We start from the raw sequence: 25416 nt of genomic DNA on the forward strand, positions 1-25416 counted from the left end.
CCTTTAACTTTAACTTGGCATTCTTCTCTTTTCCTTTCAAGTTCTTGTCTATCATAATTCAGCCTTCGTAGACACATTATACCGCACTGGAAACTGTTTCTGTTTGCAAAAAATATATATTATTCTAATTGAATTTAGAATACATTGCACTGCAGTTAACTTATTACCAATGTATTACCTCACATCAGTGAGATGGTTCAGCCACTAGTCTATGCAGTTACTGTCCTGCACTAGTTTGCATGAAGATGAATACAATCGATATCTGTTATACAATTTATTTATTTATTTAAGGTCAGATTGTCTTACCGGTGAAAACTATCAACCATTTTAAGTTGCCCCCGTAAGTCCTTCTTTGTCAAATGGTCCAGCATTCGAGCATCAACAAGGCACTCCATGAAGTAGCTTCGATACTGAGGCAGCCCCAAACTTGGAAGCCATTCATTACCAATCCACTCGTGGTTCATATCACCATAGGCCAGTGTCTACAGCAAACAACATTTACAGAAGCATAATGAAATACTTTTTTGGCTTGAACTTTCGGCATTATTAAAAATAAATAAAAATCACTATTTGCATAGGAAGATTTCAAATAAATAAATATAAAGCCTGTGCTTTTTACATGCCTACAGATGACTAAGTGGTGCTTTTCTCTGAACCCAGATCCAGCACCTTAGGGGATCAGACATCGAGTCACTAGTACAAATAGATACATGGTTTCATCAAGTCTTATATTGGATTAACAATACATTACTAAAGTAGAACCAAACAAATTTGGCAGAATTAACTGAAGAGGCACCATGAAAACAGCATAATCCCAACACTCCTACAGGTCACAAGAACAAAAGGGCAGGGGTGAACTTAATGGTCTGAAGTGTTGTCATCTTCACTCTAACATTGTTTTGTTTTTGTACAGTTACTCATCAAAAACTGTGAAGAATAAATCTACAGACATGTGTATATATACTGTAGATATACTTAAAAATGCAAACCTGGGCCCAGCTGCCCTCCTCATCCTCCTGATGTTAGCATTGTTAGCAAGTGCAAAGAGAAGAGGAATGTTAGTAGATGATCAGTATTTAGTGCAACACACACATTTTGTGCAGAAGCAGGTAATTGACATTTGTTGTAAGAAAGTTTAGAATAGAGGTTTTCTTTAGTTTTTCATGAATTGCAAAATAGATAACCTTGATTTAGACTACATATTTGATACCCCTTATATTAAGTTTTATCACAACTTGATGCATGCAAGACCAGCCCCGGCTCACCCATAAAAAATAACAAAACCGTACAATTGCATCAAAACTCCTACAATGGTAGTTGCTGTTATTACCCAAGATATAACAGCAGTTTTAAACAAATGCAACACAAAGTCATCTTTTGTTGGAACAGAACTGCAAAACAAAAAGGTCAAAAATCTTAAATGTAGTAAAACAAGTACTAATCCAGTTGTATCCAGGGGGGAGAAGAAAGTTAATAGGAAAAAATGAAATTACTTTAACAGATGTTCTACACCAGCAGATGGGTTACCTTGAACAGACCCCCAAAGCAACACACTACTTTAATGAAAGAAAAATCTTACTGTGTTACACAAAGAGTGTGCAAAGTTGCACATGGAAGCCAAAAGCACCATAAAAGGGAGAAGAGACAGCAGTGCAGGGACTAACCGTTTGGGGTGAGGCAGCAAGGTTTTCCATTTCTTCGTGCGTAAGCCACACATTCCCAGTGGACTAATCATATGACCCACAGTGAGTGACCCAATCACAATCCATTGCGAGGAAAGCAATAATACAAAGGAAAGGTGGCAGAATGTTTAAGCACAAGGTACGTTCATTTTTTAGCATGCACTGGCATAAGCAATTTTGTGATCCTCCAAGGAGGATAGCATTCAGAACAACACAGGCAAGTGCATCATGCTGCAGTAGTTTTTGTTGATCAACACATCCATTTAATAAGTTAAGGTGTACTAAATAGAAGCAGACATTGTTGCGAGACACTTTAAATACTGCAGTGATCTTAAAGTTGTAGGAAAGGGTAATAAAAACATCAAAATATAGTATAATTGTAGTGCAACAAAAAGGTTAATGTCCTGTCAAACACAGCCTTTTCAGGCAATTTCAGTAGTCTGTTGCTATAAACTAATTTGATCATTTTTATTTCTGTAAACTATTAATAACCCTATTGAGAAAAATGAGAACTGCTGGGAACACAGACCTTTGTTTAACATGTCAAGGACTTCCTCGTAATGGAAGGTTTTTTTTTTTTTTTTTATTGGTCACAAAATGGGACACAGACAATTGTTCTCAGCAACGAAGTGAATGTATAGCTGGAAAGCTGCCAGCATTCTAAACAGCAGCAAATGGGTAAATGGAGAAGGGAAATGCAAGCATTGGAAAAAACTCTCTTGAGGATTCAGTTCATTTACTGCCTTCCAAAGAATGCATATTCAAGATTAACAGAGAAATATCCTACTCAAGACTCAAGGTTGACCAAGTTGTTGGAGTCTGCTTACAAACCGATTTGTTTTGGAATTACAATTTTTTTAAAATTTTATTTACTTTATAGGTTTTTTTTTTCCCATGAGACCAAAATTAGAATGATATGGAAATCAAATGCTTCAATAATTTTCCCTGCATGCCCTCCCAGTTTGACTTTTTACTCCTTTAATAAATAAAATAACTGCATGTTGACCTTACCGTTCTGGAGGTTGGTGGTGCAGACGGGCTTGTTAAAGACATGATCTCCTGAATAGCCAGACGTAGCTTTAACCTGTGTAAAGGATTGCTAATTCCAATCTCCCGCTGTATTTCAGTGTCAGACAAAGCCGACATAATAGCACCGCTTTTCACATTGGCTCTGCAAGCTGCCACGTACCAGGCTGGCATTCCAACCCAGAGCTAAAACATGAAGCGAGAGACAATGTCAGCATCACCACCTGATCACACGATGTACAAGAATGTATCTGTATCTATACGTGTTGTATTTTCAGTTTTACCATCTACAACATAACTACTAAAAAGTCCCTTTGAACACAATCACTTCGCTTAAAATTCACAAATCTACAGAATATACATACCTCCAACCACACAACTACAGTTGGACCATCCCAGTGTGAAAATGGTAAACCTTGCCTGCGAGCCTCCTCTAGTAGCTCATGTCTACAAAAGCAAATGTGGTTAGAAAGAACATTTTTATATTAATATATATGCCATCACTTCAGAGTATGAAAAGGACCCAAATGCTGCAGACAACTAAGAAAACAGAAACCCACACATTAACAAGAAGGACAAAACTTGCAACTGAAAGCTGCTGCATCTCCACTGCTTGCACCTTGAGCAACGAGCATGTTACAATTACACCCCATGCACACGTTTCCAGTTCAGTTATCAAGTGTTTGAGAAGTTGAAGTGTTAGTTGAGCGAAATCCCCCCCCCCATACATGAACACACAGTACCATAACCACCCGGTGTGGAGAACAAAACAGAATTCACAAGCAGATTCCTGATGTAAAAGTTCACATTTTTTAATATTAAAAGAAATAAACTTAATAAAACGACATGTTTTACTATTAGCTTCGGCAACAGAAAAACAAATATATGTCTGCTAAAGCTCAAAAACTGGAATCAAACTGTCATAGCCATGCTAGTGTTCAGACACTGAAAGATTAACTTTCAATAGCTGGTTATTGAAGCTGCAACAGTACAATTGTGGATCCAATGAATTGCAGAACTCCATAAAATGTATTATATTTAAGAGGCTTAATTAGATTTAAGTGTGCACATTTATATAAAAGTTGTTTTAGTATGGATGAACACATTCAAAAACGCATTCCTAAAGCTGAAATCACCATGTTTGATCACCATATTGTTCAGTAAGAGTTCCAGAGAAAATCCATAAGGGGGCAGTATATTTGCTCTTAATGCAACACTTGGATATTTGTAGATGCAAAATGGGAAGATCTTTTTGGCTTGTTTCAGCACAGGAGAAAAAAAAAAGTCATGCTCCATTAAAGAGTTGAATCTGGAAACAGTCTAATCTTTGGGAGATCTAAATTGTGCCTTAAAAACCTGTTGAAAAGTTTTAAAAGGCACTTGTTTGACCAACATGTTACTTGATAGGAAGGACTGAAAAAGAGGAAAAATTGCAACAGTAGAGCTGCAGTGACAGAAATATCCAAGATCTTTATAAGTGTTAACCAGCATTCACAAGGGTAAATAATGAATAAATTAACTTACCCTGAATTTGCACTATATATGAAATGAAAAGGAAAAGGAAGGGGAAGGGGTGAAAAATAAAAAAAAGGAAAAATCAGCAAATAAAAAGGCAAAATAAAAGTGGTAAAAGCAAACTAATCTCTAAAAAGCAAATGTTAATGATATTATGGGATTAGGTATACAGGTTTAGACAGTCTCTATAACAGTTATCAAATCTAACCAGCAAATAAAATTTTTTAAAAAGTGTTTGAAACAATAAAATTCAATCTAATAAGTTTTTAATTATATATAAAAACATGGCTATCTAATAAAACCAGTCAAAATTATTACTTATTTTAATAGTTACAATTATTGGTCTGCTTTGGTGACTGATACCGCATGTATACAAGTAAAACAGAACACACTAAACTCGTATTTACTAAAAAAAGAATCGTGTAAGCACATCACTTCAGACATTTATATATAAAACATCAAAACAACTTACTTTTTCTGTAATTTTCTATTTTTTTCCACTTGTCCTCCCAGTTTACTAAGTCCTAAGGCATCTTGAGGAGAAGTATCCCCTTCTGGAGTACCTGCTAAAGTAAGTTTGAAAATACATTTTATAAAATGCATATAAAGAAATGAAAATCACCAACAATTAAAACCGAAGTTAGTTGGCATAACTAGATGGCCGCTCCAATTATTATTTTTTTGATAGTAAAGAACAGAACCAAACCGACTGTGAAAATGTACTAGTTACTGCAGTAACAGGACCGTTATGGCCATGAAAACAGCAAAAACGGTATAAAAAAATATCAGGTATGACTTAGAAGCTAACTGTATTAAACAATAATGTTGAATTAGTTTCCAAACCAACATTGGCCCATAGCTTCTTTGCCAGGCGGTCCAGGCCGACCCTTCTCTTTTTTGCCAAACAGTCGGCCAATGGAAGATTTGATGCTCTTCTTTTTGGGGGCTTTGTTAAGAGAATCTTGGCTGCTGTTGCTGCTGCTAGGGTTACTGCCTTGGCCGTCCTGGGAACCGGTGGAACTGCAGGAAAGCAAGTCATCTTAGCAGAACCATTTACCAGAGAGTACACTGAGTGTGCTTCATACACCGCACTGACATTTTAATTAGTGTTTAAAAAGAGACCGCACCCAAAATCCATACTGCAGTTACTGTACTGTATATTCCAAGAACCAAACAAAAATAAAAAAAAAAAGTACCTGGCAATTATTTTAAAATGCATATATATCCTTCTAGCAACTCTGAGCCACTCCCATATTTTCCTCATCTTTCAGAAAGCCAGTCTTTCTAAAATGACAGGTCCATCACATTGCAGTTACCTTCTTATATCCCTGATATCTTCATGGCTAGCTGCGTGGGTGGGTCCCTTGTGGAAACGCATAGACCTGGGTGTTGATGGAGGAGAGGTCTCACATTTTATTGTAGCTTTGTCATCTTGTGATACTGGGGACTGATCAGCAAAAAGGTATTAAGAGAGTAAATACATCATTCTTAAAAGCAGATCTCTAAAAAGCACACATTCACTGACCCTGTACAAAAGTATTTAATTGCAGTAATATTTATTGTTACACTAATGAGGACTGAATATTTCAAAATGTTCCCTTACTCCAACAGTTTTCTAGGTTAATGTGTTAAATAAAAGATGCTTTGAAGTGTGAAACACACTAAATTACAAACTCATTTTTGCATGACGTTACATTTCTAAATTAAAAAAGGGGAAAGCCAGGTCATTCATCCTGCCAAATAACTTCTATGCTAATTACGAAATCTCACGGTTCTCTCTTTCTGCATTAATGGTACACTAATTCAGTTCAAAACATTTGCAGGGCCCTTAGCGCGGTGGCAGGGTGCCCTTTATGATTTACCTTCCTACGGTGCTTCCTTAAATCACTAGGCTGACAGAAGCGTGTAAAAGAAAAGAAAGCTGGGTTAGAAAGCAAATCCAATATTATTCAGAACCAAGCTGTGAAATAAATTTCAAAAGTACTGGACAAAGAGAAGAGTTATGATGAGGAGAGCAGCAGCAAAGGCTAAAGTAGAAGTTACTCCAAGACATCACAGCTTGGAAACAATGGCGAGCATTTGCAGTAGGTGTTTTAAAAACCCATAAAAAATTTGAGACACACAGAAAAGTAATGAAGTAAATCTTTTAGTCAAAAATGGCAACCAGTATTTTAACTTTTTCTAACCTGGGACCACATTCATAAAGAAGTACACTTGATTTCAAAAAGGTTTTGGTGGAAATCACAATAAAAAGGTAACTTTAAAACTGACATTGATAAAGGCATTAAAATTAACCCTTTTTAAAGAAATCCCAAAAAGGTTAGTTACCACCAAGGATTTAAAGCACACTGTTTAACTGAGTAGTTAAAATCTTGGAATTTTTTTAATGGCAATATTTGGTAGACACACTACCCCCTCTGCCCAAATTTTTTTTTATTTAAGGATCAAATTAGACATTTCCTCTTTATCCAGACCCTAAATTGCCCACAGGAAGATATTAATACCAACCATTACAAACCCACGCAGGATAAGATAAACACTAAGGATAAAATGCTTTATTACACTGCAAAAGCCCACAGCTCCCTAAAATAAATAGCACATGCATGCTTTCACAAGGGCAACAACTTAAGTGTTTAATACATTAATAATTCAAATTAAAATGTTACTCGATTATATAATTATTTTGCCAAGTAGCTCTGAAAGAATATGGCCCCAGGTTTTTGCACAATTCTAGAGATGGCAGTTCTGTGTACCTGAGAGCTGCATGATGAATCATTATATGATGGGGTCAAATTAGGAGAAGTGTTGGATGGATAAACTACAGTCTGATGGGGAATTGAGGTCTGGATTACAAATCTATTGTAGGACGAGGGCTAAAATAAAACAAATTGTATAAGAAAAAAAAAAAGGACAAACAAAAACTCTAATGCTATAACTAGTTACCTCATATTTAAAGTGTACAATTTAATATATTTAAAAAGAAATGTAGAAAAGAAAATAGTGATACTGCAAAAACAAGATTTGTGTTTTTTAGCAAAACACTGGACAGTTCAGGTAGCCTCCCCAAAAAATGTAATAAAAGCTGCAAATTACAAATAGCGCAACAGAAAACACAAGGCAAAAAAACCCACCACAATCATGATGCAACATTTAGTGAAGGGGGGGGGGGGGGGGGGGGGCGGTCCTCAACTTACCAAAGTCATGCTACCTTGTCGGTCGACCTCACGGGCAGAACTGCGCGGTACGCGGCGAGGGGTAGAGTGCCCGCTGCCGGGGGGGGAGGAACCCGCCAGGGAGGAGCCAGTGAAAGAGGGAGGAATGGAGTTCATGGATCTGAATTTGCTGCAAAGATTTTCCAAACTCCCACTTCCCACCCGGTTTTCAATCTCCTCAGCCCGCTGGACTGTCGTCTCCTTCTCTTCCTGAATCATCCTGAATAGAAAGACGACCCATTTCACACGTGTATGTTCTAAAAGACGAATATTAGTTAAGGATGCACGCCAGTGACGTGACTGCAATCAACATGAAGACCAATATATTGTGAACATTATGTTTCATTGTGATGCTGGTGTACCAGGGAGGTCACACAAAGCTGGGATCGCTTGTTATTTCCTAGTTTCTACAAAACCCTTTTTAAAAGAAAAGTGCAAGTGTAAAACCACTATTGATACAAACTAGGACATGCCTAATTTCATTGTTGATGGCATCTAATTGCTCCTGAAGCATCACAGCCAGAGTCTGGGCATCAGCCTGACCACTCGGGGACAGCAGATCAACAGAACTGAAAACAGTCTCTCTGTCGTCCTCTATGTCAGACACATCCACATCACTCTCAAATGCCTGGGCCACGTTAGCCAAGACGTTGGCTTGCTGCACTCTCTCCCACTCCTGCTCGTTTAGCGTCTGCACCTGACAACAGAAGAAGACCGTTTGCGTGTCATTTTATTGATCTCAAATAAAAAAATTTATTGTACTTCGAGCTATATTCAAAACGATTGCACGCAGATGTCAAAAACAGAGTTGGCACCTTGCTAGAGAGAAAGGCAGGACATTAAATAAAAAAATGGTTTTGATGTGTTACTATTTTTTATTTATTTTTAAGTATACAGTACTTACTGTGCATGGAATGAAAACAATGTAACATGGACTAGCTGGTACTACAAACAAGACTGTTCTCACTTAGAAATTGTACTGCAGTTATCCAGGTAATAAAAAGAATATAAAAAACATGGATTTAACACACAAACTTACATGCTTAAGGTATCCAGAGAGAAAGCAGGGGTCAAGAAGAGAACAAAAATTAAGGTCTCAACCAGTAAAAAATACCACTTGACACAAAGGTATGTAAAAATAAAGGTCAAGGATTTCTGTTATCAACCGGGCCTACCGACAGTACCTAACAGTCTATAGCACCCTGGTATTCAAGCCAAAACTGCTGCAATTTACAGCACTGAAATATATTTATATGAAATAACTTGCAATGTCAAGCACTCAATTGAACACCCATTTTCCAGAATAAATTATTTAAGTTTCTCCATAAAGCATGCTTCCAGGTGTAACTTATCACTTATCTATAGATATCTCCATCTCACCTTTGAAGGCTCGTCTCGAAGGGCTGCCATACGGCCTTTTAGCGGGCGTCGCAACACTGATGTGTTGAATTGGTCTGTATGACTGTCCATCATAGAGGAAGTCGATACAGGATACCTGAAATCAGGGGTGCTGCCCAGATGGGCGCGGCTAAAACAAAAATAAAACAGTTTTGAGAGCAAACATGCTTCTTGATTCGATATTGGGCAAAAATCTCAATTTATTTATTTTTAAATCTATTGTTTATCCTTACCCATGATGCAGTGAAGAAGTGCTTCTCAACCTTGCCTGCTCATTTTCAGCCCTCATAGTTTCTATTTCAATTAGAAGTTGTTCCTAAAAAACGAAGGATCGAAAAAAGACAATTTCACGCAGATGATCAAACTTTCACATATCACAGTTTTCTGGCATTGAAGTGTTTAGAGAGCAATTCCATGTGCACAATATAAATTTCAAATACCTTCTCATGATGTGCATCTTCAATTTGTTTTTTGGTGTTCTCCAGATCATGAATGAGAGCATTCTGACAAAGTACAAACAGAATTCAGACAGTGTAACTAAATCCCTCTAATAATGCTATTTAAAAACATGCCTAAGCATGAATAATGCAGTAAGTTTTTTTTTTTTTTTTTCTAGTTGACAAAATAGTAGCACAACAAAAAAATGAATTCAATATTGCCCAATTGGACTTTTGTGAATAACCTGCCAAATACCTAGAATGGTCACTTCCACATCTGCTTAAAAAAGATGCTGTTTTGTGTTAAATTAGTTTTGTTTCAATTTAAATGAAAACTGGACCTTTTGTTTCAAATGAAAAATAACTTGTGTCAATATTTTGGGGGTGATTGCTAGGTAGCAGTTAAGGGTTTCTGACTATTTGTATAGGCATATGCCATAAACGGCTGGACTATGCTGTAAAATCCCAGAACGCTAGCTTTGTTTGTTAATGCAAACTGCAGTGATTCAAGACTATAAAAATCAGAGAACTCTTTTTTTGTATTTATTTTTACCTTATCTTCTAAAGCAGACATCTTCTCCTTCAGATGAAGCTGCAATCTTTCATTTGACTCAGAAAGCAATTTGTCCACCGTCTCCGACAATCGTTTATTGTGTTCTTCATTCATCTTCTCCCTCTGTCGAGCCTTAAAAACAAAAAACACACATGACCTTTGATATTGACCCACTTTCCCAATAGTCTCCCTGCATTAAAGAGACATTCAAGTGAATAATTAGGGCCATTCAAGTGAATAAAAAAAAAGTAAACCTGTTAGGTTCCTTTTCAAAGAGGGTCACAATTAAAAGGAAAACTATTTACACAATTGTCAATCTGGGACAAAGTCTTCAGTGTTTATTTGTTAGTCAACCCCAACACTGTGACTTGCTGTCAGTTAACAGATTGTGAATGCCATTAAATCCAAGTACAATATCATACTCTCTGTAGTTCTTGGTTCTTCTCCTCCAGATGTGCTTCCATCTGCCGTAAGCGCTCCTCGATATTTCCATGTCTCTCTTCAGCCTGCCAATAAAACGCACCATTATATAAAAAAAGTGATGTCTAAGATACAGAACACATGTAAAGGCAATGTTCAGCAAGCACACTGCAACAGAAGCGTGGAACAGTCCTGTATGTGCAGTGCAAAGCTTAACCCAACTTACCAAAACAACACAAAATAAAAAAGCTTTAATGTTTAGTAGGTGTTTGAAATTAAAGGTTAGTACAGATGAAAGAGAGGCCTAGGAATGTACGTGCCTCTTCACTTACTTTTACATTAACTTCATGACTAGAAGCTTATCCAACTACTTTTAAACCAAAACATGAAAAGCAAATTATTTTTCGACAAACAATTATACAAAAACAAACATAAAAATGAAATATCTGCAAAGACAGACATTTCCTGAACCTCTGTGGAAACTTAAAATACTTTCCCAGTCATGATTACAACACAAAAAAAAAACAGCAACAAGCAGCAAGCAAGCAAGGTACTGTATCTGGACATTGTCTACCTTCCTGCGTATTGAGGCAAGTTCCAGCAACTTAGATTCCTTAAGGATGGAGTCGCCAGACACAGCAGAGTCACGCTACAGAAGCCAGAATGGATCAGTGCATAAAAGCACAAACAAGAAATAGAGTGCAGAAAAAGTAGCTTTAGTAAAAACTGCAACTGGGCACCAGAAGGAAAGAAGAAATTATATACTATAAAGTGTTAACTGTTTACAACTGAAGTTATGTTACTCGCTGAATGTTAATTAGGAGAAACATGCAAGTTAGGTTATTGGCTTATGTTACGTACTATCCAAACCATACCACACAGTTAATTCATCTGCTATTTAACTCTAAAATCACTGGAAAGAAACCACTGAAAAGAATCACCTCATTTACAAAGGTGTCTGGGGTAGGAGGGGAGAAGGAGGGGCGAATACACGGCTCACCATTTTAATCCTTATTAAGAAAGCATACAAATTAATAAAGACAGAAGACACACCTTGGTAAGTGCTGCCACTCTCTGTGCTAGCTCTGCTTCCACCTCTGGAAGGGACTCTGCTTTCCTTAGTGTTTGCTTTAACTTCTGTTCAGCCAGTTCCAACCTCTCCTGTACCTGCCGGTTCTTCTCCTCACTCTGGGAAATAAATGTAAAGATTTAACACCCAGTGTTTCCTGGGTTCCAAATGTTTAAGAACAAGGTATTGTTTAGATTTACAGAATGCCTCAATGTAGTTAGCATTCACTGTGAAGCAGGATTTGATATGGTTACACATCATGATTGGTGTACATTTTGAAACAAACATTGCATTGTGCAGTTTAAAATCATAACAGTTTGGAGTCATACATTAACTGAAAACATGTGTCATGAGTTTCAAAACTGATGCCAAAACACAGGCCTTTTCTGCTTTAAATGGAAACTGCAGTACAAGCCTCTTCTATACCACTTCTGGTAGCAGTACAACTACAGAAGACAAGCATTTGCATTTTTCTTTCACATTTCAAATTAAAATCCTTTTTTTGTGTTTTGTTTTTTAAAGTCATTTAATTTTTAAGCTGTCGGTAGTGCAGAAAGGCAAACTGCAGCAGTAAATCAGATTAAGCAACCAACTTCAGCTATAGTTTAGTGAAAGCATCTACTGCCGCATCCACTTCAGAGCAAGAGCAAAAAAAGGAAGAAAGGAAAAAAAAACCCACACCAAATTTTATTTACCTGTCTAAACATTGATTCTTTGTTTGCAATTTCATTTTCAAGTTTATCATTGAATTCATGTACAGATGTAGATTCACGTTGTGCAGCGAGGTAGCGTTTTTCGAGGGTTGTTATTCTCTCTTCCATATCCTCCTTTTGGGCCATGACCTAGTTATTCAGAAAGAAGGAGGAAAAAAAAGAAGTTATATGTAATTCTCTCTCTAGAAAAATAACGTATCAAGAGGGACCAATGAAAAAAGCTGAAGGATAAAAAAGCAATTAACAAGAATTATGTTTAGCCAAACAAAGGGGGGGTAGGGGGATGGGGAATAAAAACACAGGCAATGAGAGCATGTACAGTAATGAGGAAAATACTGAAGGGGCAGATGTTCTTTTTGTCCATTACAAAAGATTTGGAAAATAAGTAATGTGCTTGCTACCTCCCGAACGTCTCTCTGATACTTAGTGTTCATTTCCTCAGACTTGATGAGATCTTTGCGGGCCGTATCAAGATCTTCTTCCAATTCAGTTACTCGGCTTGAAAGAGCAGCTAATCGCTCCTTCATCTGACCCAGATCCTTGGTCTGTCTGTCGATGATCTCCTGAAGCTCCATAACTTTTGCCAGATCTTCTTCATGATTAAGAGACCCATCTGATGACCTCTATGACAAAATAACAAACACATTTTATTTAAACATGTTTTTGTTTAAAAAGAGATAATTTCTAATATTTATCCTGTAATTACTACATTGCTGTTTCTCTCCCTGCCCCTACCCTGCTTTTAAAATGTTGACATTGCACCACGAGTGCCCCATCAAAAAGTTTCAGGCACTTTATTATAGCTGCCCAATTTAATAACAGCATCAAAAATGTACAATCCAGTGTTCCTTTGTTCATTAAGTTTATACACAGGATCATGTTTAAGACAAATTAATATGACATATTGACCTACATGTGACCACCAATGAGAAAAAAGATGTTTTGTTTTATTGGTGGCCGACTAACCTCAGTGAGAATAAAAGGGTTCACACCTGAATGAATAACTAAACCAAAATGGCTGTCATCTAACTTGACATCTAAAAAACAGTTAGCCAACCAAAATGCCTTTACCAAGACTCTTAACCGATATGTCTGTGTCGCACTGTACTACAAAGCTGTGGCTTGCATGCTTACCAGAATTTCACTGGTACATTGAGGTATACTGCAAAGTGAAACATACCTAGGAATAGCACATTGATTTTTACCTTTCCGTTTGTGCTCGGTACGTTTTCCGAGTCGTGGTTCATTTCCACTATCCCATTGTTAATCAAAGCTTTCTTTTGGCTATTCTGCTCTCTCAAAATAGCCAGCTGTAATTTGCAAAGTTAGAATTTGGATTAATACACTGATGTTTTCTCTAAAGTTAATATCAGTGTTATGTTAAACCCAAGCAGAAAAAAAGGGCAGTATTGGGAATAGTCTGCACTCTCAAAAGAATTCATGTTGGTTCTTGTACCACGACCACAGCTATGCCTGTGATGCTGCTGTGCATACTAGCTATAATTAAATTCAGCCATTAGATAAAGTTTCATCTGGCATAGATATATGGAGCAATCCACATAACAGAGTCACCAATCTAAACCTTGGAAGGGTACTTGGAAGGCTACCATTAATACAATGCAAACCATTGGTACTGTTTGTGTTCAAAGTAATCAAGGATCCTATCCTATCTCATGGTTGTAATTACATTTCCTCCAGAGATGCTCCTTTAAGCAGTTTCACATATCTCGACCATGTAACATCACTGTGGTGGTGGGACAAGATGATTTTTAACACAATAATTTGTCTTCAGTATTAAGTTAGTAATATATCAGCTAAACATACATAATGCCAATTCAACATCTCAGTAAAAGAACCGTCATACCTAATTTTCACAGTAATCATGCCAGCACTCACGGGAATGGGCTACATGAAGCACAAACTAAAATATGAAAATTAAGGATTTTAAGCCACCCAGATGTAAAAAGAAAAAGAAGTTAAGCTGGAATCCCTGTAGGTTCTTTTTTTTTTTTTATCTAAAAATCTACAAAGACTTACAGGGTATTTATTAGTACAACATTCAAAGCATGCAACTGTGTTTTAAAGCACATTCAAGACTCACCTCTTTATGAGAACAGGCTAGCTGTTCTTCCAATGCACTGCATCTTTCCAACGCAACTCGTAACCGTTCCCTTACCTGGTCAGAAAATTATTGTAATCAAAATACCACTTACAGTGTTACTTATATTGCAAAATAACAATGGATCAGTGTATATCGGTACTGTTTGCTGATTTTGTTTGTATACATTTTAAAAAGATCAAGTGAATTTAATTAAATCATAGCACTCGGTATAAAAAAAAAATTATACTGTATATCATGTAGGTCTAAATGCTGTTTAATATATAAAAAGGTGCTGCTTTAATAAATTAAAATGGTTCACATAATATAAAACTCAGAATTACCTTTTCATCTAAAGCTTTGTGGTGCTCGAATAAAGACTTCAGTGCTTTAAGGACTTCCACTTCACTGGATACCCCTGCTGGAGACTGTGCTTGTCTCTTCACTACTGTCATTCTGAGAGAGCGCTCGTGCCTCGATACAAGGCATTCCAAGTGTTCTAAAAGCAGCTGAAAAAAATCAAACACACAAAAAAGCCTTCAAGTAGGATGAGCAGCAGGCAACGGCAGCAGCCTTCAGTACATGAGAAGAGTCTTCTTTGAGATCTAAGTAAAGGTTAGGTGCTACGCAAGCTGAAAATAAAATGCAGAGTTTATGCAGCAATAATTAAGGTTTTGTCACATATCCCTGTTAAAGTGTATTGGTCTGCACAGTTTGTCTTTACAGCAGATTGAATCTCTTGCAGTTCAAATCCTTCCTGGTGTTTCAATGTTTAACATTTGGTAAAATGTACTAACCCGTGTGTTATTTCGTTCAGCCTTTAATTCAGAAATTTCTTCTTCTCGTTCAAGAAGGTGCTCTCTGCATATATTAAGTTCCTTAGTAAGTGCAGCAAACTCCTGAAAAAGAAAAATAATACGCAATTGATATTTCAGTAAGTTTCAAAAGGTTAGGCAGAGGTTATATGCAGGATTCCACACTACAGGCCAAACAAATACACACAGCCTGTAGACGTAGTGCTACTATAATTGGTAAAACTTAGCCTAAATGAATCAGGAAACTGTGCTTTCACAATTGCAAATGCATGTGGTTTGAAGTTATTGCCATTAAATCTTTAGTTACCAATTTGTGGTTTACGGTTGTATTTATTTTGAAGTCCTACGGAGTTTCTAAAAATGTATAATCTCTATAAAGATCAACAAACTATTCAGAAAAAAAGGAATTCTCTACATAACATTTGCTGTATATAACAAAAACACATCAAAAGATTAGTAGACGCAGCTGTTTATTTTATTGTAACCACTGTTAGTCATTCACTTCATAGTTTAGATGAGCAATGCATTCAGTAGGATGTAAAATTAAAAGGAAGCCCTGGAAATGAGTAAACGCTCAAAAACTAAATGGGAGTAAATCTAAACAAACGTCTTGGTCTAGCAGACAAATGTTTCAACACTTTAAATTGTTTCTATAACAAACCAGGCTGTTTTACACAGAGTATACAGGACTACTGGCAGGTTTATGTCACTGCTGCATAAAGTAGTACTGTTCATTTGCCCATGTGCATATTTTAATAAATATAATTCATGGTAAACTACAGTACTTGCTGTATAACTGATTTATCCATCAAAAAAGAGCAAGCTGCATATATTCGGAGAAGGGAAATTACATTAATTCATTCTTTACTCTATTGTGGAAGACAGCAATGGTGTGGCATTATTTGGAGGACACAGAAAAAGAAAAAGTGTGTGAGAGAAAGAACTACAGGACAAACTTGGGAGAAAGACATAACAGTAAATCAACAGTTGTCAGCCGGTAGGTGAGGACTGAAAATGTCATTATGGTCTACCCTCATTTGTTCTGTAGTACACAGATATTTTTTACAGGGGTAAAATGAACCCTAATCAAGGAAGAGATATGCAACTAATTGCAGAAATCACTTGCTTATTTTAAGTAACAAACGGAGCTGCACTTATTTGATTAAATAATGTTGTAATTGACCTATCGCCCCACACCCACAGTCAGTCTACTCCAGCCGTCCCAGAATGACTACTGCCGCTGGAGCAGGGGGATTCAAGCAGGAGAACCTAGTATGAACAACCTAGTAGAGCAGATACTGTATAAACACTGAATGCACAGTAAATCCAAACACTAAAACACACAAAACTGCATCAAGAAACATTTAACAACTTCTTCAGTTGGAGGAAAATTCAGAATTTGAGAAGGTTATTCCATGCAGAAGTACTGCTCCGTTCAAATAAGTTTAAGAAGTGCAACTGGAGAGTGAGTTTATGGAACATGTCTGACCCTTGTAATGAACCAGCACATAACACTGGATTCATGAAGTATTCATGGTATGCAGCTGACAAAATCTGCTCATTTTTAAGATTGTAGCAAAGGGTATTGTGACTTGTAGTACCGGTCTGCCAAGTAACCCAAAGGGAATGAACAATGGTGTCAAGCTTTCAAAGCAACAGGACCATCCCACATTACATGGGTTACAGTTTGGAGCACACCCTCCTGCATTGTAATGTAGGCTGAAGACTGGGTGTAATATATATTTTTAAAGTTATATAGCCAAAAGCTTCCTAAAGGAACATTTTCTAGATTCACTTTTTTTTTTTTTTGAAACTCCTAAATACACGATTTCCAGAGTCCTTACTATTGCAGTAACACACGTAACATGGAATGGGTCAACGGTGTTTCATTTTAATACTCCTCGCAATCACATTGTCTCTTGTCTTTAAAAACCTTGCATTTCCATTTGCGTGCCATTGCACAGAGCTGAAGAAGTCAACTTTGTTGTAAACCAGAAAAAGTTGAGAAGCCTATCTCTAGTACTGGAAAACCTGGCGCTGTATGCATAACCACAAAACAAAAGCTTACAAAAATAAGAGGCGGGGGAAAACAAAAGATCTGTACAAGCTGTACCTGCAGGTCTCTAATTCGGATTAAGTGCTAGTTTTAATTTACTAAAATGTTCGTTTAACCTAAACGAACAGTAACCTAAAATAAAATGTTGAGGGCAAAACTAGAAAAGGTAGGTCTCAGGACTTCATAGATACACAAGTTCACAGAGATTACTGTTATGAACACTGGCCTTTTAAAATTCATAAACAGGTAAGCATAATAAAACAAAAATTCAGCAGCAGTGAGGGCACAAGTGAAAGCACTCCTCTGTCAGTGCAGAGACTCTGGCAGATTAAATTCACAATCGCGTACGACAGATGATACTATACTTAATGCTTTAGTTCCTTGCTGCCGGAGATTCGTTACATAAAGGAAAGGAGTAGGAGGAGACCATGCAATGGGAGGTGTTGCGGCTCAGTTTCATTTACACACCCAAGGATCAGGGTCCCAACCCACACATTTTGATAAGGGGTTACAAATCTGTTTAAGAAAACACTTGGATGCTAGGTTGAGAATGGACCACTCAACATTTCAAATACCGCCTTAAAATTCCATCAAATCCAGTAAAAGGAGAGTTTGCTACACACTTGGAAGCAATGTGTTACCTCTGATGAGGAGTCAGGTTTATTCAATACAATATAGCACCCCTTTATAAAATATTCATGGACCAGCTTATAAGACAGAGGTAGTTTTGTGTTGACTCCACGACACACAGCTGTTGTCCAAGTTAGCCAGTTCTAAATTACACATCCGCTGTATGTCAGACAGCTCAACATCACAGTGCAAGAGTTAAAACGTTTAACAGAAATAAGTTTGGGGTCATCACATAAGGAATTATTTGTTAAGCTGCCTAAACACCAGTCTTATGTGGTACATGACAGAGCAGATTCATTTCCTTTCTCTCTTTCCCTGTTTGTTTAACTTCAGCCTAGTTGTAATCATTGCTATAGGATGGATAAGGGTAGGGGTTCAAAATGAGGCCATGTCTCTCACCACTCCTCACTCTCAATGGAAGCAGACTACAAATCTAGGGGACAAATGCCCCCAAAAACTACAACATTTTTTTTTTTCAAATGGATGCTGCTGTAGGATAAAGTAAAGCACACACATATACTTAACAGTGGCGTCCACAGAGACAAAATGGTTACTTATTTGAAGGACTCAAAAGTAGCAGATCCTGTCTGAAAGCATTATTTAAAACCAGATGTTCATCTAAAGAGCAAGCAAAATGTAAGACAGATATAAAGTGCTACATCATTTACCTATTACCCTGTTTGCCTTCTGCAAAGTAAAACCTAAAAACGGGAGACATAAAACTGCTTAAAAAAGAGCATTAAACACTTGACAAAAAAAAAAAAAACATTTAAAAAGCCCAAACTTAGGCATTTTATGTAGTAATACTGTGATATTAAAAGAGTTTGTCCAGGTTGAGCTACACACACTAGCCCCACCCAATTCCCATTGCCAGAACAGAACTTGAGTTTGAAACATTCCACAGGTTCTCAGATGGGGCCAGCTGTTTATTACAAAGACTTTATTGTTGGCTAACTAAGCCCACATGGATATATGCAAGCGGCAGTTTTTTTGAACCCAGGATTATATAAATACCTAACAAAGCCTGACAAACCAGACTTTCAGGAGCAGAGGGCAATTAATATTGGAGTCATACTTTACTTCAGTGGCCGTGAATTGAAATGGCTTTATGTAATTCACATCCATAAAGCCATAATCACTGTTTTAGGCTCAACTGAATGAAGATGTACTCATGCTGACAAAAGCACAAACACTGTGAAAATACTCAAAAAGTACAGTAAAGAACAAGCAGTGACAAGACAGCCCTGCCAACTCCCCACATTACTAATAAAGAGAACGACACCTTGTTACTCAAGAGGATTTAGGTTTAAGGAGGGCAGCAAAAGTATTTACACTTTTTTTTTTTTTTAAAGAAAGAGAAACTTTCCTTTAGTATTACAGCTGTTTATGTATCGTAGCACAGTGGTGAATTACTAAAAGTTGTGGCCAAGACAAGAATCAATTTGCTACTCTTACAGAAGCACACTGTGCAATTGTGACCTTGAGCAGATTTTACATCAAGGATGTTCCCAGATTCTCACCAACACAAATCCACCTGAGCCATTCTGAAATCTGTCAGGTTTAATTAAGCAGTCTCTATTTCTGGTCAACTCTTAGTTACAAACATGATCTATGATCAAAGTAACGATCACTAATACAATTAAATGTGTTGCTGAAAGTTATTTCTGGGTTAAAATGCTGTTTAACAACAGAAACAGATGAAGTACATTATTGAATATTTGTGTATACACCCCAGACAAGCAGTACTGAAAGCTCCCAGGGACAAACATTGAACCTACAGTATACAGTAGTACAGTATACATTTATATTAATCCCTGATGCACTCCCTTAGAAATCTTTATGTACAAGAAATGACCACAGCTTGTGCACACAAATCATATAAAAAAAAATACAGTTTCTTGCATTCTTTAAGTGCACAATAGTTGTGATTATTATTAAACCAATACAATATTCCAGAATAGAACCAATCTAAACATTGCTGGAATCTCATATTTTGGAGGGTACAGTAGATACTACAGTATAGTGTGTTTCAAACGTGAGTAGTTCAATAGCAAATTAAAGCATGCTTCTTTATCATGACACAGTTCAAAAGGGCTGCATACTGTTTAATAGAACAGCAACCTCTCCCAGACATCAAATCAAACTTCTGGGACCTTATCAAACACTTCCATCATTATAACTGGCTGGGTAGATCACACAACAGCAGTGTGCCACTGAGGCTTCCCTTTTACAAAACAAAGAATTCACACAATTTACACCCGGTATGTGTTCAGACTTGTCACGGTAAATCCAGCAGTGCCTGAATCAAAGCTTTTGATCTCAGTGCAAAAAAAGAATAAATAAATAAATTAACACAATACAATTACCAAAACCCAGCTTTATTAATCAAATGGCTTATTAGTTCCTTTAACATGGTGGTACTGTAGTCCTAATTCCTGGGCAGTTTCAACTTGCATCAGTCCTTGGATGGATTTGAAGTCTGGGAAAACACATTATTACACCATAGGGACGTGGGGGGGAGGGCAAACGGGGATGACTAACAACAACCTTACTGTCTCAGTTTTTCGCAGTCTGAACCGTCTTTATGCTTGGAATACAGTACTGTACACTCAAGGGCCAACAACAAGCCATTCAAAAACCAGATTACACAGCAGAAACAGGGACATTGTATTACTGGTACTGCTCTACATTACAAAACGGTTCAGCAAAAAGTTTCAGTTCCTTAACAAAGCTACCAACTAATATTTAAAAATATATGAACATGTAAACTAGCTACAGTAGCTGAGTTTTTTTTTGTTTTGTTTTTTTTTTTAAACATCAGTATAGAATGCAATACATTAGGACTATACCTAAATTCTAAAACAAACAAAAAATAGTGCAATGTCTTTGCATAAAGAGCCAACTGTTCTACAAATTTGTGACCTGAAAAACATTCTAGTCTGCTGGAGTGGTTCCCAATGCAGCCGTCAATTGCAGCTTCTGCTCTGCTGGTGAATGATGAAATGCAATATTTACATAGCACAGCCTGACACAGTTAAATAAATATCTTCAAGCTTCACCGCTATAAATGTATGTCTCTCTGTGGAGTCTGACTCGGGTCTTTCAGTAGTTTTGATGTATTGTATAAATAAATAACCCCAAGACACTTTTTTTTTTTTTTTTTTTTTTGGGGGGGGGGGGGGGGGGTAAGGCATGTTCTTTTTACAAAAAACAAAGTCTCATACAAGACTGCTCAATTTAATGAGTGCACTACTAACATTTCTCAACCATTACATTTGAAAATATTCAAGAATAAAAAAACACTTTATCATGAGCAAACTAATTTTACTTCTGTTCATGCAGACACTTCAATGACTAATAGGACTTGTGTGTCCATTTATGTGTGTCCATTTGTTCCAAAATTATATTTCTTATTTACTATAAATCTGAAGACATCTGTATGTGGTAGCCTTTTGAGATACAAAAAAATATGTAATGTCTATTCACTGCTTGTGCCACAAGATTGAGACGTCCCTGAAGTGAAGCAGATGCAACGTTGTTAATTTTACCACCTCCTGCGTAGACAACCCTACAATCACATTTAAAAAAAAAATAATAAATAACTAAAATATCCAATAATTAGTACTATATTCCTCACAAATTAAAGCACTGTCCACATTACATAACCGATCGAGAACCGTACTCAAAAACTTTGAAATTAATCCAGCTCAAAGCGTCCACACTAAAGTACGGTTTCATGTTTAGTTGGGCTTAATGTGTACAAACACTATTAAAACACTCTGCTTACAGTTCTTAGCAGTGCAATGGACTGTTGCACTTAATGATGTTGTGCCACCATGCACTGTATTTTATGTTTACAACCCGGCAAATATGGAGCCTGTGCCGAAGGAAGACATGGCGCTTCTTAGCATGAACGTTATGGCTTTGCTTCTTAAAAACACAAGGTACATTTTATCATAATGTGTGCGTTGCATTTTGAAGTTCTCCTTGACCGATTTCATCGCTCCAAATATCAATTTGCCTTGATTTCTGCATCTGATCACGTCACTCCATCATCCACCATTTTACAACAAGCCTCAGAAATTGTATACCGAAGGTACAATAGTACTGATAGTCGTTCAACTCCTTCAAACGTCTGTTCTTACTGCACTTGTAACGTTCACCCGCCAAAACATATCAGAAAGGGTTTTGGGATCTAATTTAGAACCGGACTGGAGACTACCCCGAGGTAGTCTCGAGTACGGTATTAAACGCTGCATCCTGTAGACGCTAACCATATTTATCACTTAAGTTGATTTAAAGGCAACGAATATGGTTTAAAGCCATAGTGCTGACAGGGCCAAGAAAGCTAAAAAAAAAAACTAAAATCAGACAAGCATTCTCTGCCCCATGTACTGTATCTGCAACATCAAATGATATATATATATATATATATATATATATATATATATATATATATATATATATATATATATATATATATACCTGCAGCTGGATATCCACCCCTATCATCCTCTCTAGTTTAAAAAAATAAATAAATAAATAAATAAATAAAACACATGAAGTGTGCAGTGACTTCCCACAGGCACAAAGCTTGCTCTGTACTGCCCAACATTTTAAAGCTATAAATCTCTGGACTGGAGGAAGGGTTTCCTTTTAATTCGCCAGCCAGGGGACCCACATTTTCCACTAGCTTACTATACATTAGGATCTCTTTAGATCCAAGCAATAGAACTCAATCACACTTTCACAGCAAGTCAACCTTTACAATGGAATATAGACCAGCTCTGCTATACAGGAATTTCTAGGAGGTCCCAGACACAAAGGTCAATTACTTGCAGATTCAGCAAATGATATCAAGACTACTGAAGAATTCCAGTGTCATCATGATCTATTTTTACAAGGAATGCTCTAGGCATGGTTTTCCTCTGTGCTTTTTATATTGTCTTTTAGAAAACAAGGATTTGTTTTTAAATACAGAACCTGATTCAGCTGTTGTATACCCAAGCTTTGCCATTACTACAATTACATACAGTAAATGACACCTTTATCATGATATGTTTAGAAATGCCATGTTAGTAATGCAGTAGAATATTCATCTGGGTTAAACAATACCTTTCTGCAATACAGCACCACTCATGCACTCCAACTATAATTTAAGTATGCACTGATAAAAGTACTTTAGAATGGACAAATTGCTTTGAAGGGAAATGGTTTAACCAAATGGCAGTATTCCCTAAGGTGCATAATGAACTTATCTATTATAAAACCTTTTATCTAACAGGAGAAAGGAAAGGGGAAATGGAGGGAAGCTTAGCACAACTTTTTTTTCCAATGCTTCAGCTGTATAGCAAATATATTCTTTCCTGCCTAGGTTTAAGCTATGAAGAAACACTTGCTGTTTGGATTTGAACTGCAGTTAGATGCGTTTGATTTTCAGATTTTTATTTTCTAGTCTAGCCAACTCACAGCATATTAATACCATTAAAGAAATGAAAAACCACTGCATATTCTACGACCAGCGAATATCTATAAAACATTAAGCTGCCCATCCACCTCCTGAACTAAAGAATGTACCACATGGACCCACCTTTTGTATCATTTCTGTACTGTTGAATTGGATACAATTATAGCAACTGCTATAAAAACTGGAAAAGAAAGATTTTGTAGGACACTGATTTTATTACAAAGCTGCAAACAGACAAGTTTACAGTAAAGCAAGTCAGATGCCTATCCAACCACCCCCACCCTTAATTACAATCTACAACATATGTTTCATATGCATTAATACAAGTGAACACATGCTCGAGGTGGAACAGCCAGTTTCCAGTATGGCGTTTTAACAGATACTCACGCTCCAAGAAAACCAGGACACCTTACCAACAACATGCGTTAGGTTTGAGGCATACTCCAACGAAGCAAAGGCAATAAAGGTCCCCATGAGCACTGACCACATCCACAAGGTACCTTTAATTACAACACTTCTGCAGTGCCTGTTTAAACACAAAGGGGACAGGCTACTGTATTTGCATATGTCTCCAAGTGACCTTTAATGACCTTTAAAGGCCAGCTTCTTTCCTCCCCAAAGCATCCACTGCCTTTGGCAATACTCAAAGCTCAAGGCTATAGCTTGTGTAGAATTCAAGTCAGGCTATATTAGGAGGACTATATTATTTTTGTCCAAAGAAAACACCAGCCCTATCCAAGCCACAAATATCCACTAGAAGGCATTCTTGTAGCGTGAATGTTTCTTCCACTTATTTGTATGGTTTCCACATGGCCACTAAATATATCATTTACAGTAAAAGATTTAAGTTGCTGAATTTGACAAAGTGCAATAACACAACTCACCCCCCAATCTGAACATGTAAACTCCAAACAAAGAAATGTTAAAAGGATTATTTTGCATATTAAAAGAAATTCAGTCCATTTATTTCCCTATGCATGACTTTAAAAATGTAATCTTTACTATAGAGCCACAAAGTTCTCTCCTTGACAGCTCACAAACGAAAGTAATCTTGCTGTGCAAACAGGTTCGTTATAGTAAAACCTCTTGTTCTGAAACAGATGTCAGTATTCAAAGCTCTTAGATGAACAAAGCCAGTGCAGCTTCTTGAAAACACAAGTGTTTATTTAGCTTTAGGTTAATAAACTATCAATTTATAATCACATTAGACTTGGACATTAGAGCTGAAATTGATCCGTTACCTGTGGAAGTGCAGTGTTGAGCTGTCTCTGTAGTGAATCCCTCTCATAGCTGACCTCATGCAGCTTTCCCTGGGTCAGGCCCAGGGTATCCTGGGTCTCCCTCAGCGTGTCTAGAAGCCGGTCCCGCTCCTCCAACATTGACACCATCAGCGACTCAAAATGACCATCAGCGTCCGACTGGAGGGGAGAGCCCGAACCCCCGCCCCCACCTCCGCCTGATGGAATCTCAGCCTCACTGATCGTTGGCATCACCTCGCACATCATCTACACCATACACAGTAAACAGAGGGACAAATCAAACAGAGCATACATTTTAAAATCAGACGACCATCAAGTGCCAGGATCCCCCATAGACTAGCATTCAGGGAACTGATACTCAATAACATTTCCAGAGTGCTACTCAGCCTAATACCAGATTGCATCAAATTAAAGACACCAAGTAAACCATCTTAACAACAGCCATATTTAGAAAGAAAAAACCCATTGGTGCTCACTTAAATGTGACTTTAATATACAACCACTTGCTGGCGTCTTCAAATAAGGTCTTTAGTCTCACTTACTGTACTTGAAATATACTATTCCATTTCATGAGAAAAATGCAACAGGGTTATTGAGTCTTAAAAAAAGGCAGTTTTATGTTTCAACCAGGAAAGGCTGGTTTCAGCAAACCTGATTGGCACTAGTCACACTACCTAATGTTAAAATAGACCAAGATTACAGCCAATCTGGGTCTGTGGGGGGGGGGGGGGGGGGGGGGGGGGGGGGGGGGGGGGGGGGGGGGGGGGGAGCGGGGGATTAAACATCAGTAATGGAATGTGTGAAATGTTAGTCTTGTTACTGTACTGCAGTACAGGTATATGGAGAAAGATGTGTAGGTTTTCTATTTCCCCACTATTTATTCTTTTGTAATTATAACTGATTATCTGATGAAATTATGTGCATGGAGGAGGATAACCAAGCTTGGATATCTTGAGTGACATTTCCTCAGTGCTAAAAGCACAATGATTTTATGGCTGTCATGTCAGATAGAATTGTGTTCCGATCAATGACCTGTACAGTGAAGTGGTCCACAATGGGCAAGCTG

General features: G+C 37.3%; 1 protein-coding gene across 20 annotated transcripts in view; it reads right to left on the reverse strand.

The window, feature by feature from the left end:
- Nucleotides 1-25416, reverse strand: part of LOC121329809 (liprin-alpha-1-like) — a 31836-nt gene that overhangs the window by 4906 nt on the left and 1514 nt on the right. The window contains exons 2-29 of one of the 20 annotated variants that reach the window (XM_041275664.1): nt 24333-24596; nt 14921-15022; nt 14468-14632; nt 14127-14201; nt 13231-13335; nt 12427-12648; nt 12008-12154; nt 11297-11431; nt 10818-10892; nt 10246-10329; nt 9824-9955; nt 9274-9336; nt 9067-9149; nt 8816-8963; nt 8475-8477; nt 7909-8132; nt 7418-7655; nt 6977-7096; nt 5540-5670; nt 5071-5243; nt 4696-4789; nt 4233-4244; nt 3074-3155; nt 2694-2894; nt 1665-1727; nt 990-1016; nt 307-482; nt 2-99 (exon numbers count right to left, since the gene is read on the reverse strand). In XM_041275664.1, the coding sequence (XP_041131598.1) occupies nt 2-99; nt 307-482; nt 990-1016; nt 1665-1727; nt 2694-2894; nt 3074-3155; nt 4233-4244; nt 4696-4789; nt 5071-5243; nt 5540-5670; nt 6977-7096; nt 7418-7655; nt 7909-8132; nt 8475-8477; nt 8816-8963; nt 9067-9149; nt 9274-9336; nt 9824-9955; nt 10246-10329; nt 10818-10892; nt 11297-11431; nt 12008-12154; nt 12427-12648; nt 13231-13335; nt 14127-14201; nt 14468-14632; nt 14921-15022; nt 24333-24596 (3442 nt within the window). Of the gene's footprint in view, nt 1; nt 100-306; nt 483-989; nt 1017-1664; nt 1728-2693; nt 2895-3073; nt 3156-4232; nt 4245-4695; nt 4790-5070; nt 5244-5539; nt 5671-6085; nt 6116-6976; nt 7097-7417; nt 7656-7908; nt 8133-8474; nt 8478-8815; nt 8964-9066; nt 9150-9273; nt 9337-9823; nt 9956-10245; nt 10330-10817; nt 10893-11296; nt 11432-12007; nt 12155-12426; nt 12649-13230; nt 13336-14126; nt 14202-14467; nt 14633-14920; nt 15023-24332; nt 24612-25416 lie in introns of those variants that run through there. The other 19 variants (XM_041275667.1, XM_041275659.1, XM_041275657.1 and 16 more) reach the window with 19 other exon arrangements.

The sequence above is a fragment of the Polyodon spathula genome, chromosome 17 (genome assembly GCF_017654505.1).
Source record: "Polyodon spathula isolate WHYD16114869_AA chromosome 17, ASM1765450v1, whole genome shotgun sequence".
In the NCBI taxonomy this organism is placed as follows: domain Eukaryota; kingdom Metazoa; phylum Chordata; class Actinopteri; order Acipenseriformes; family Polyodontidae; genus Polyodon; species Polyodon spathula.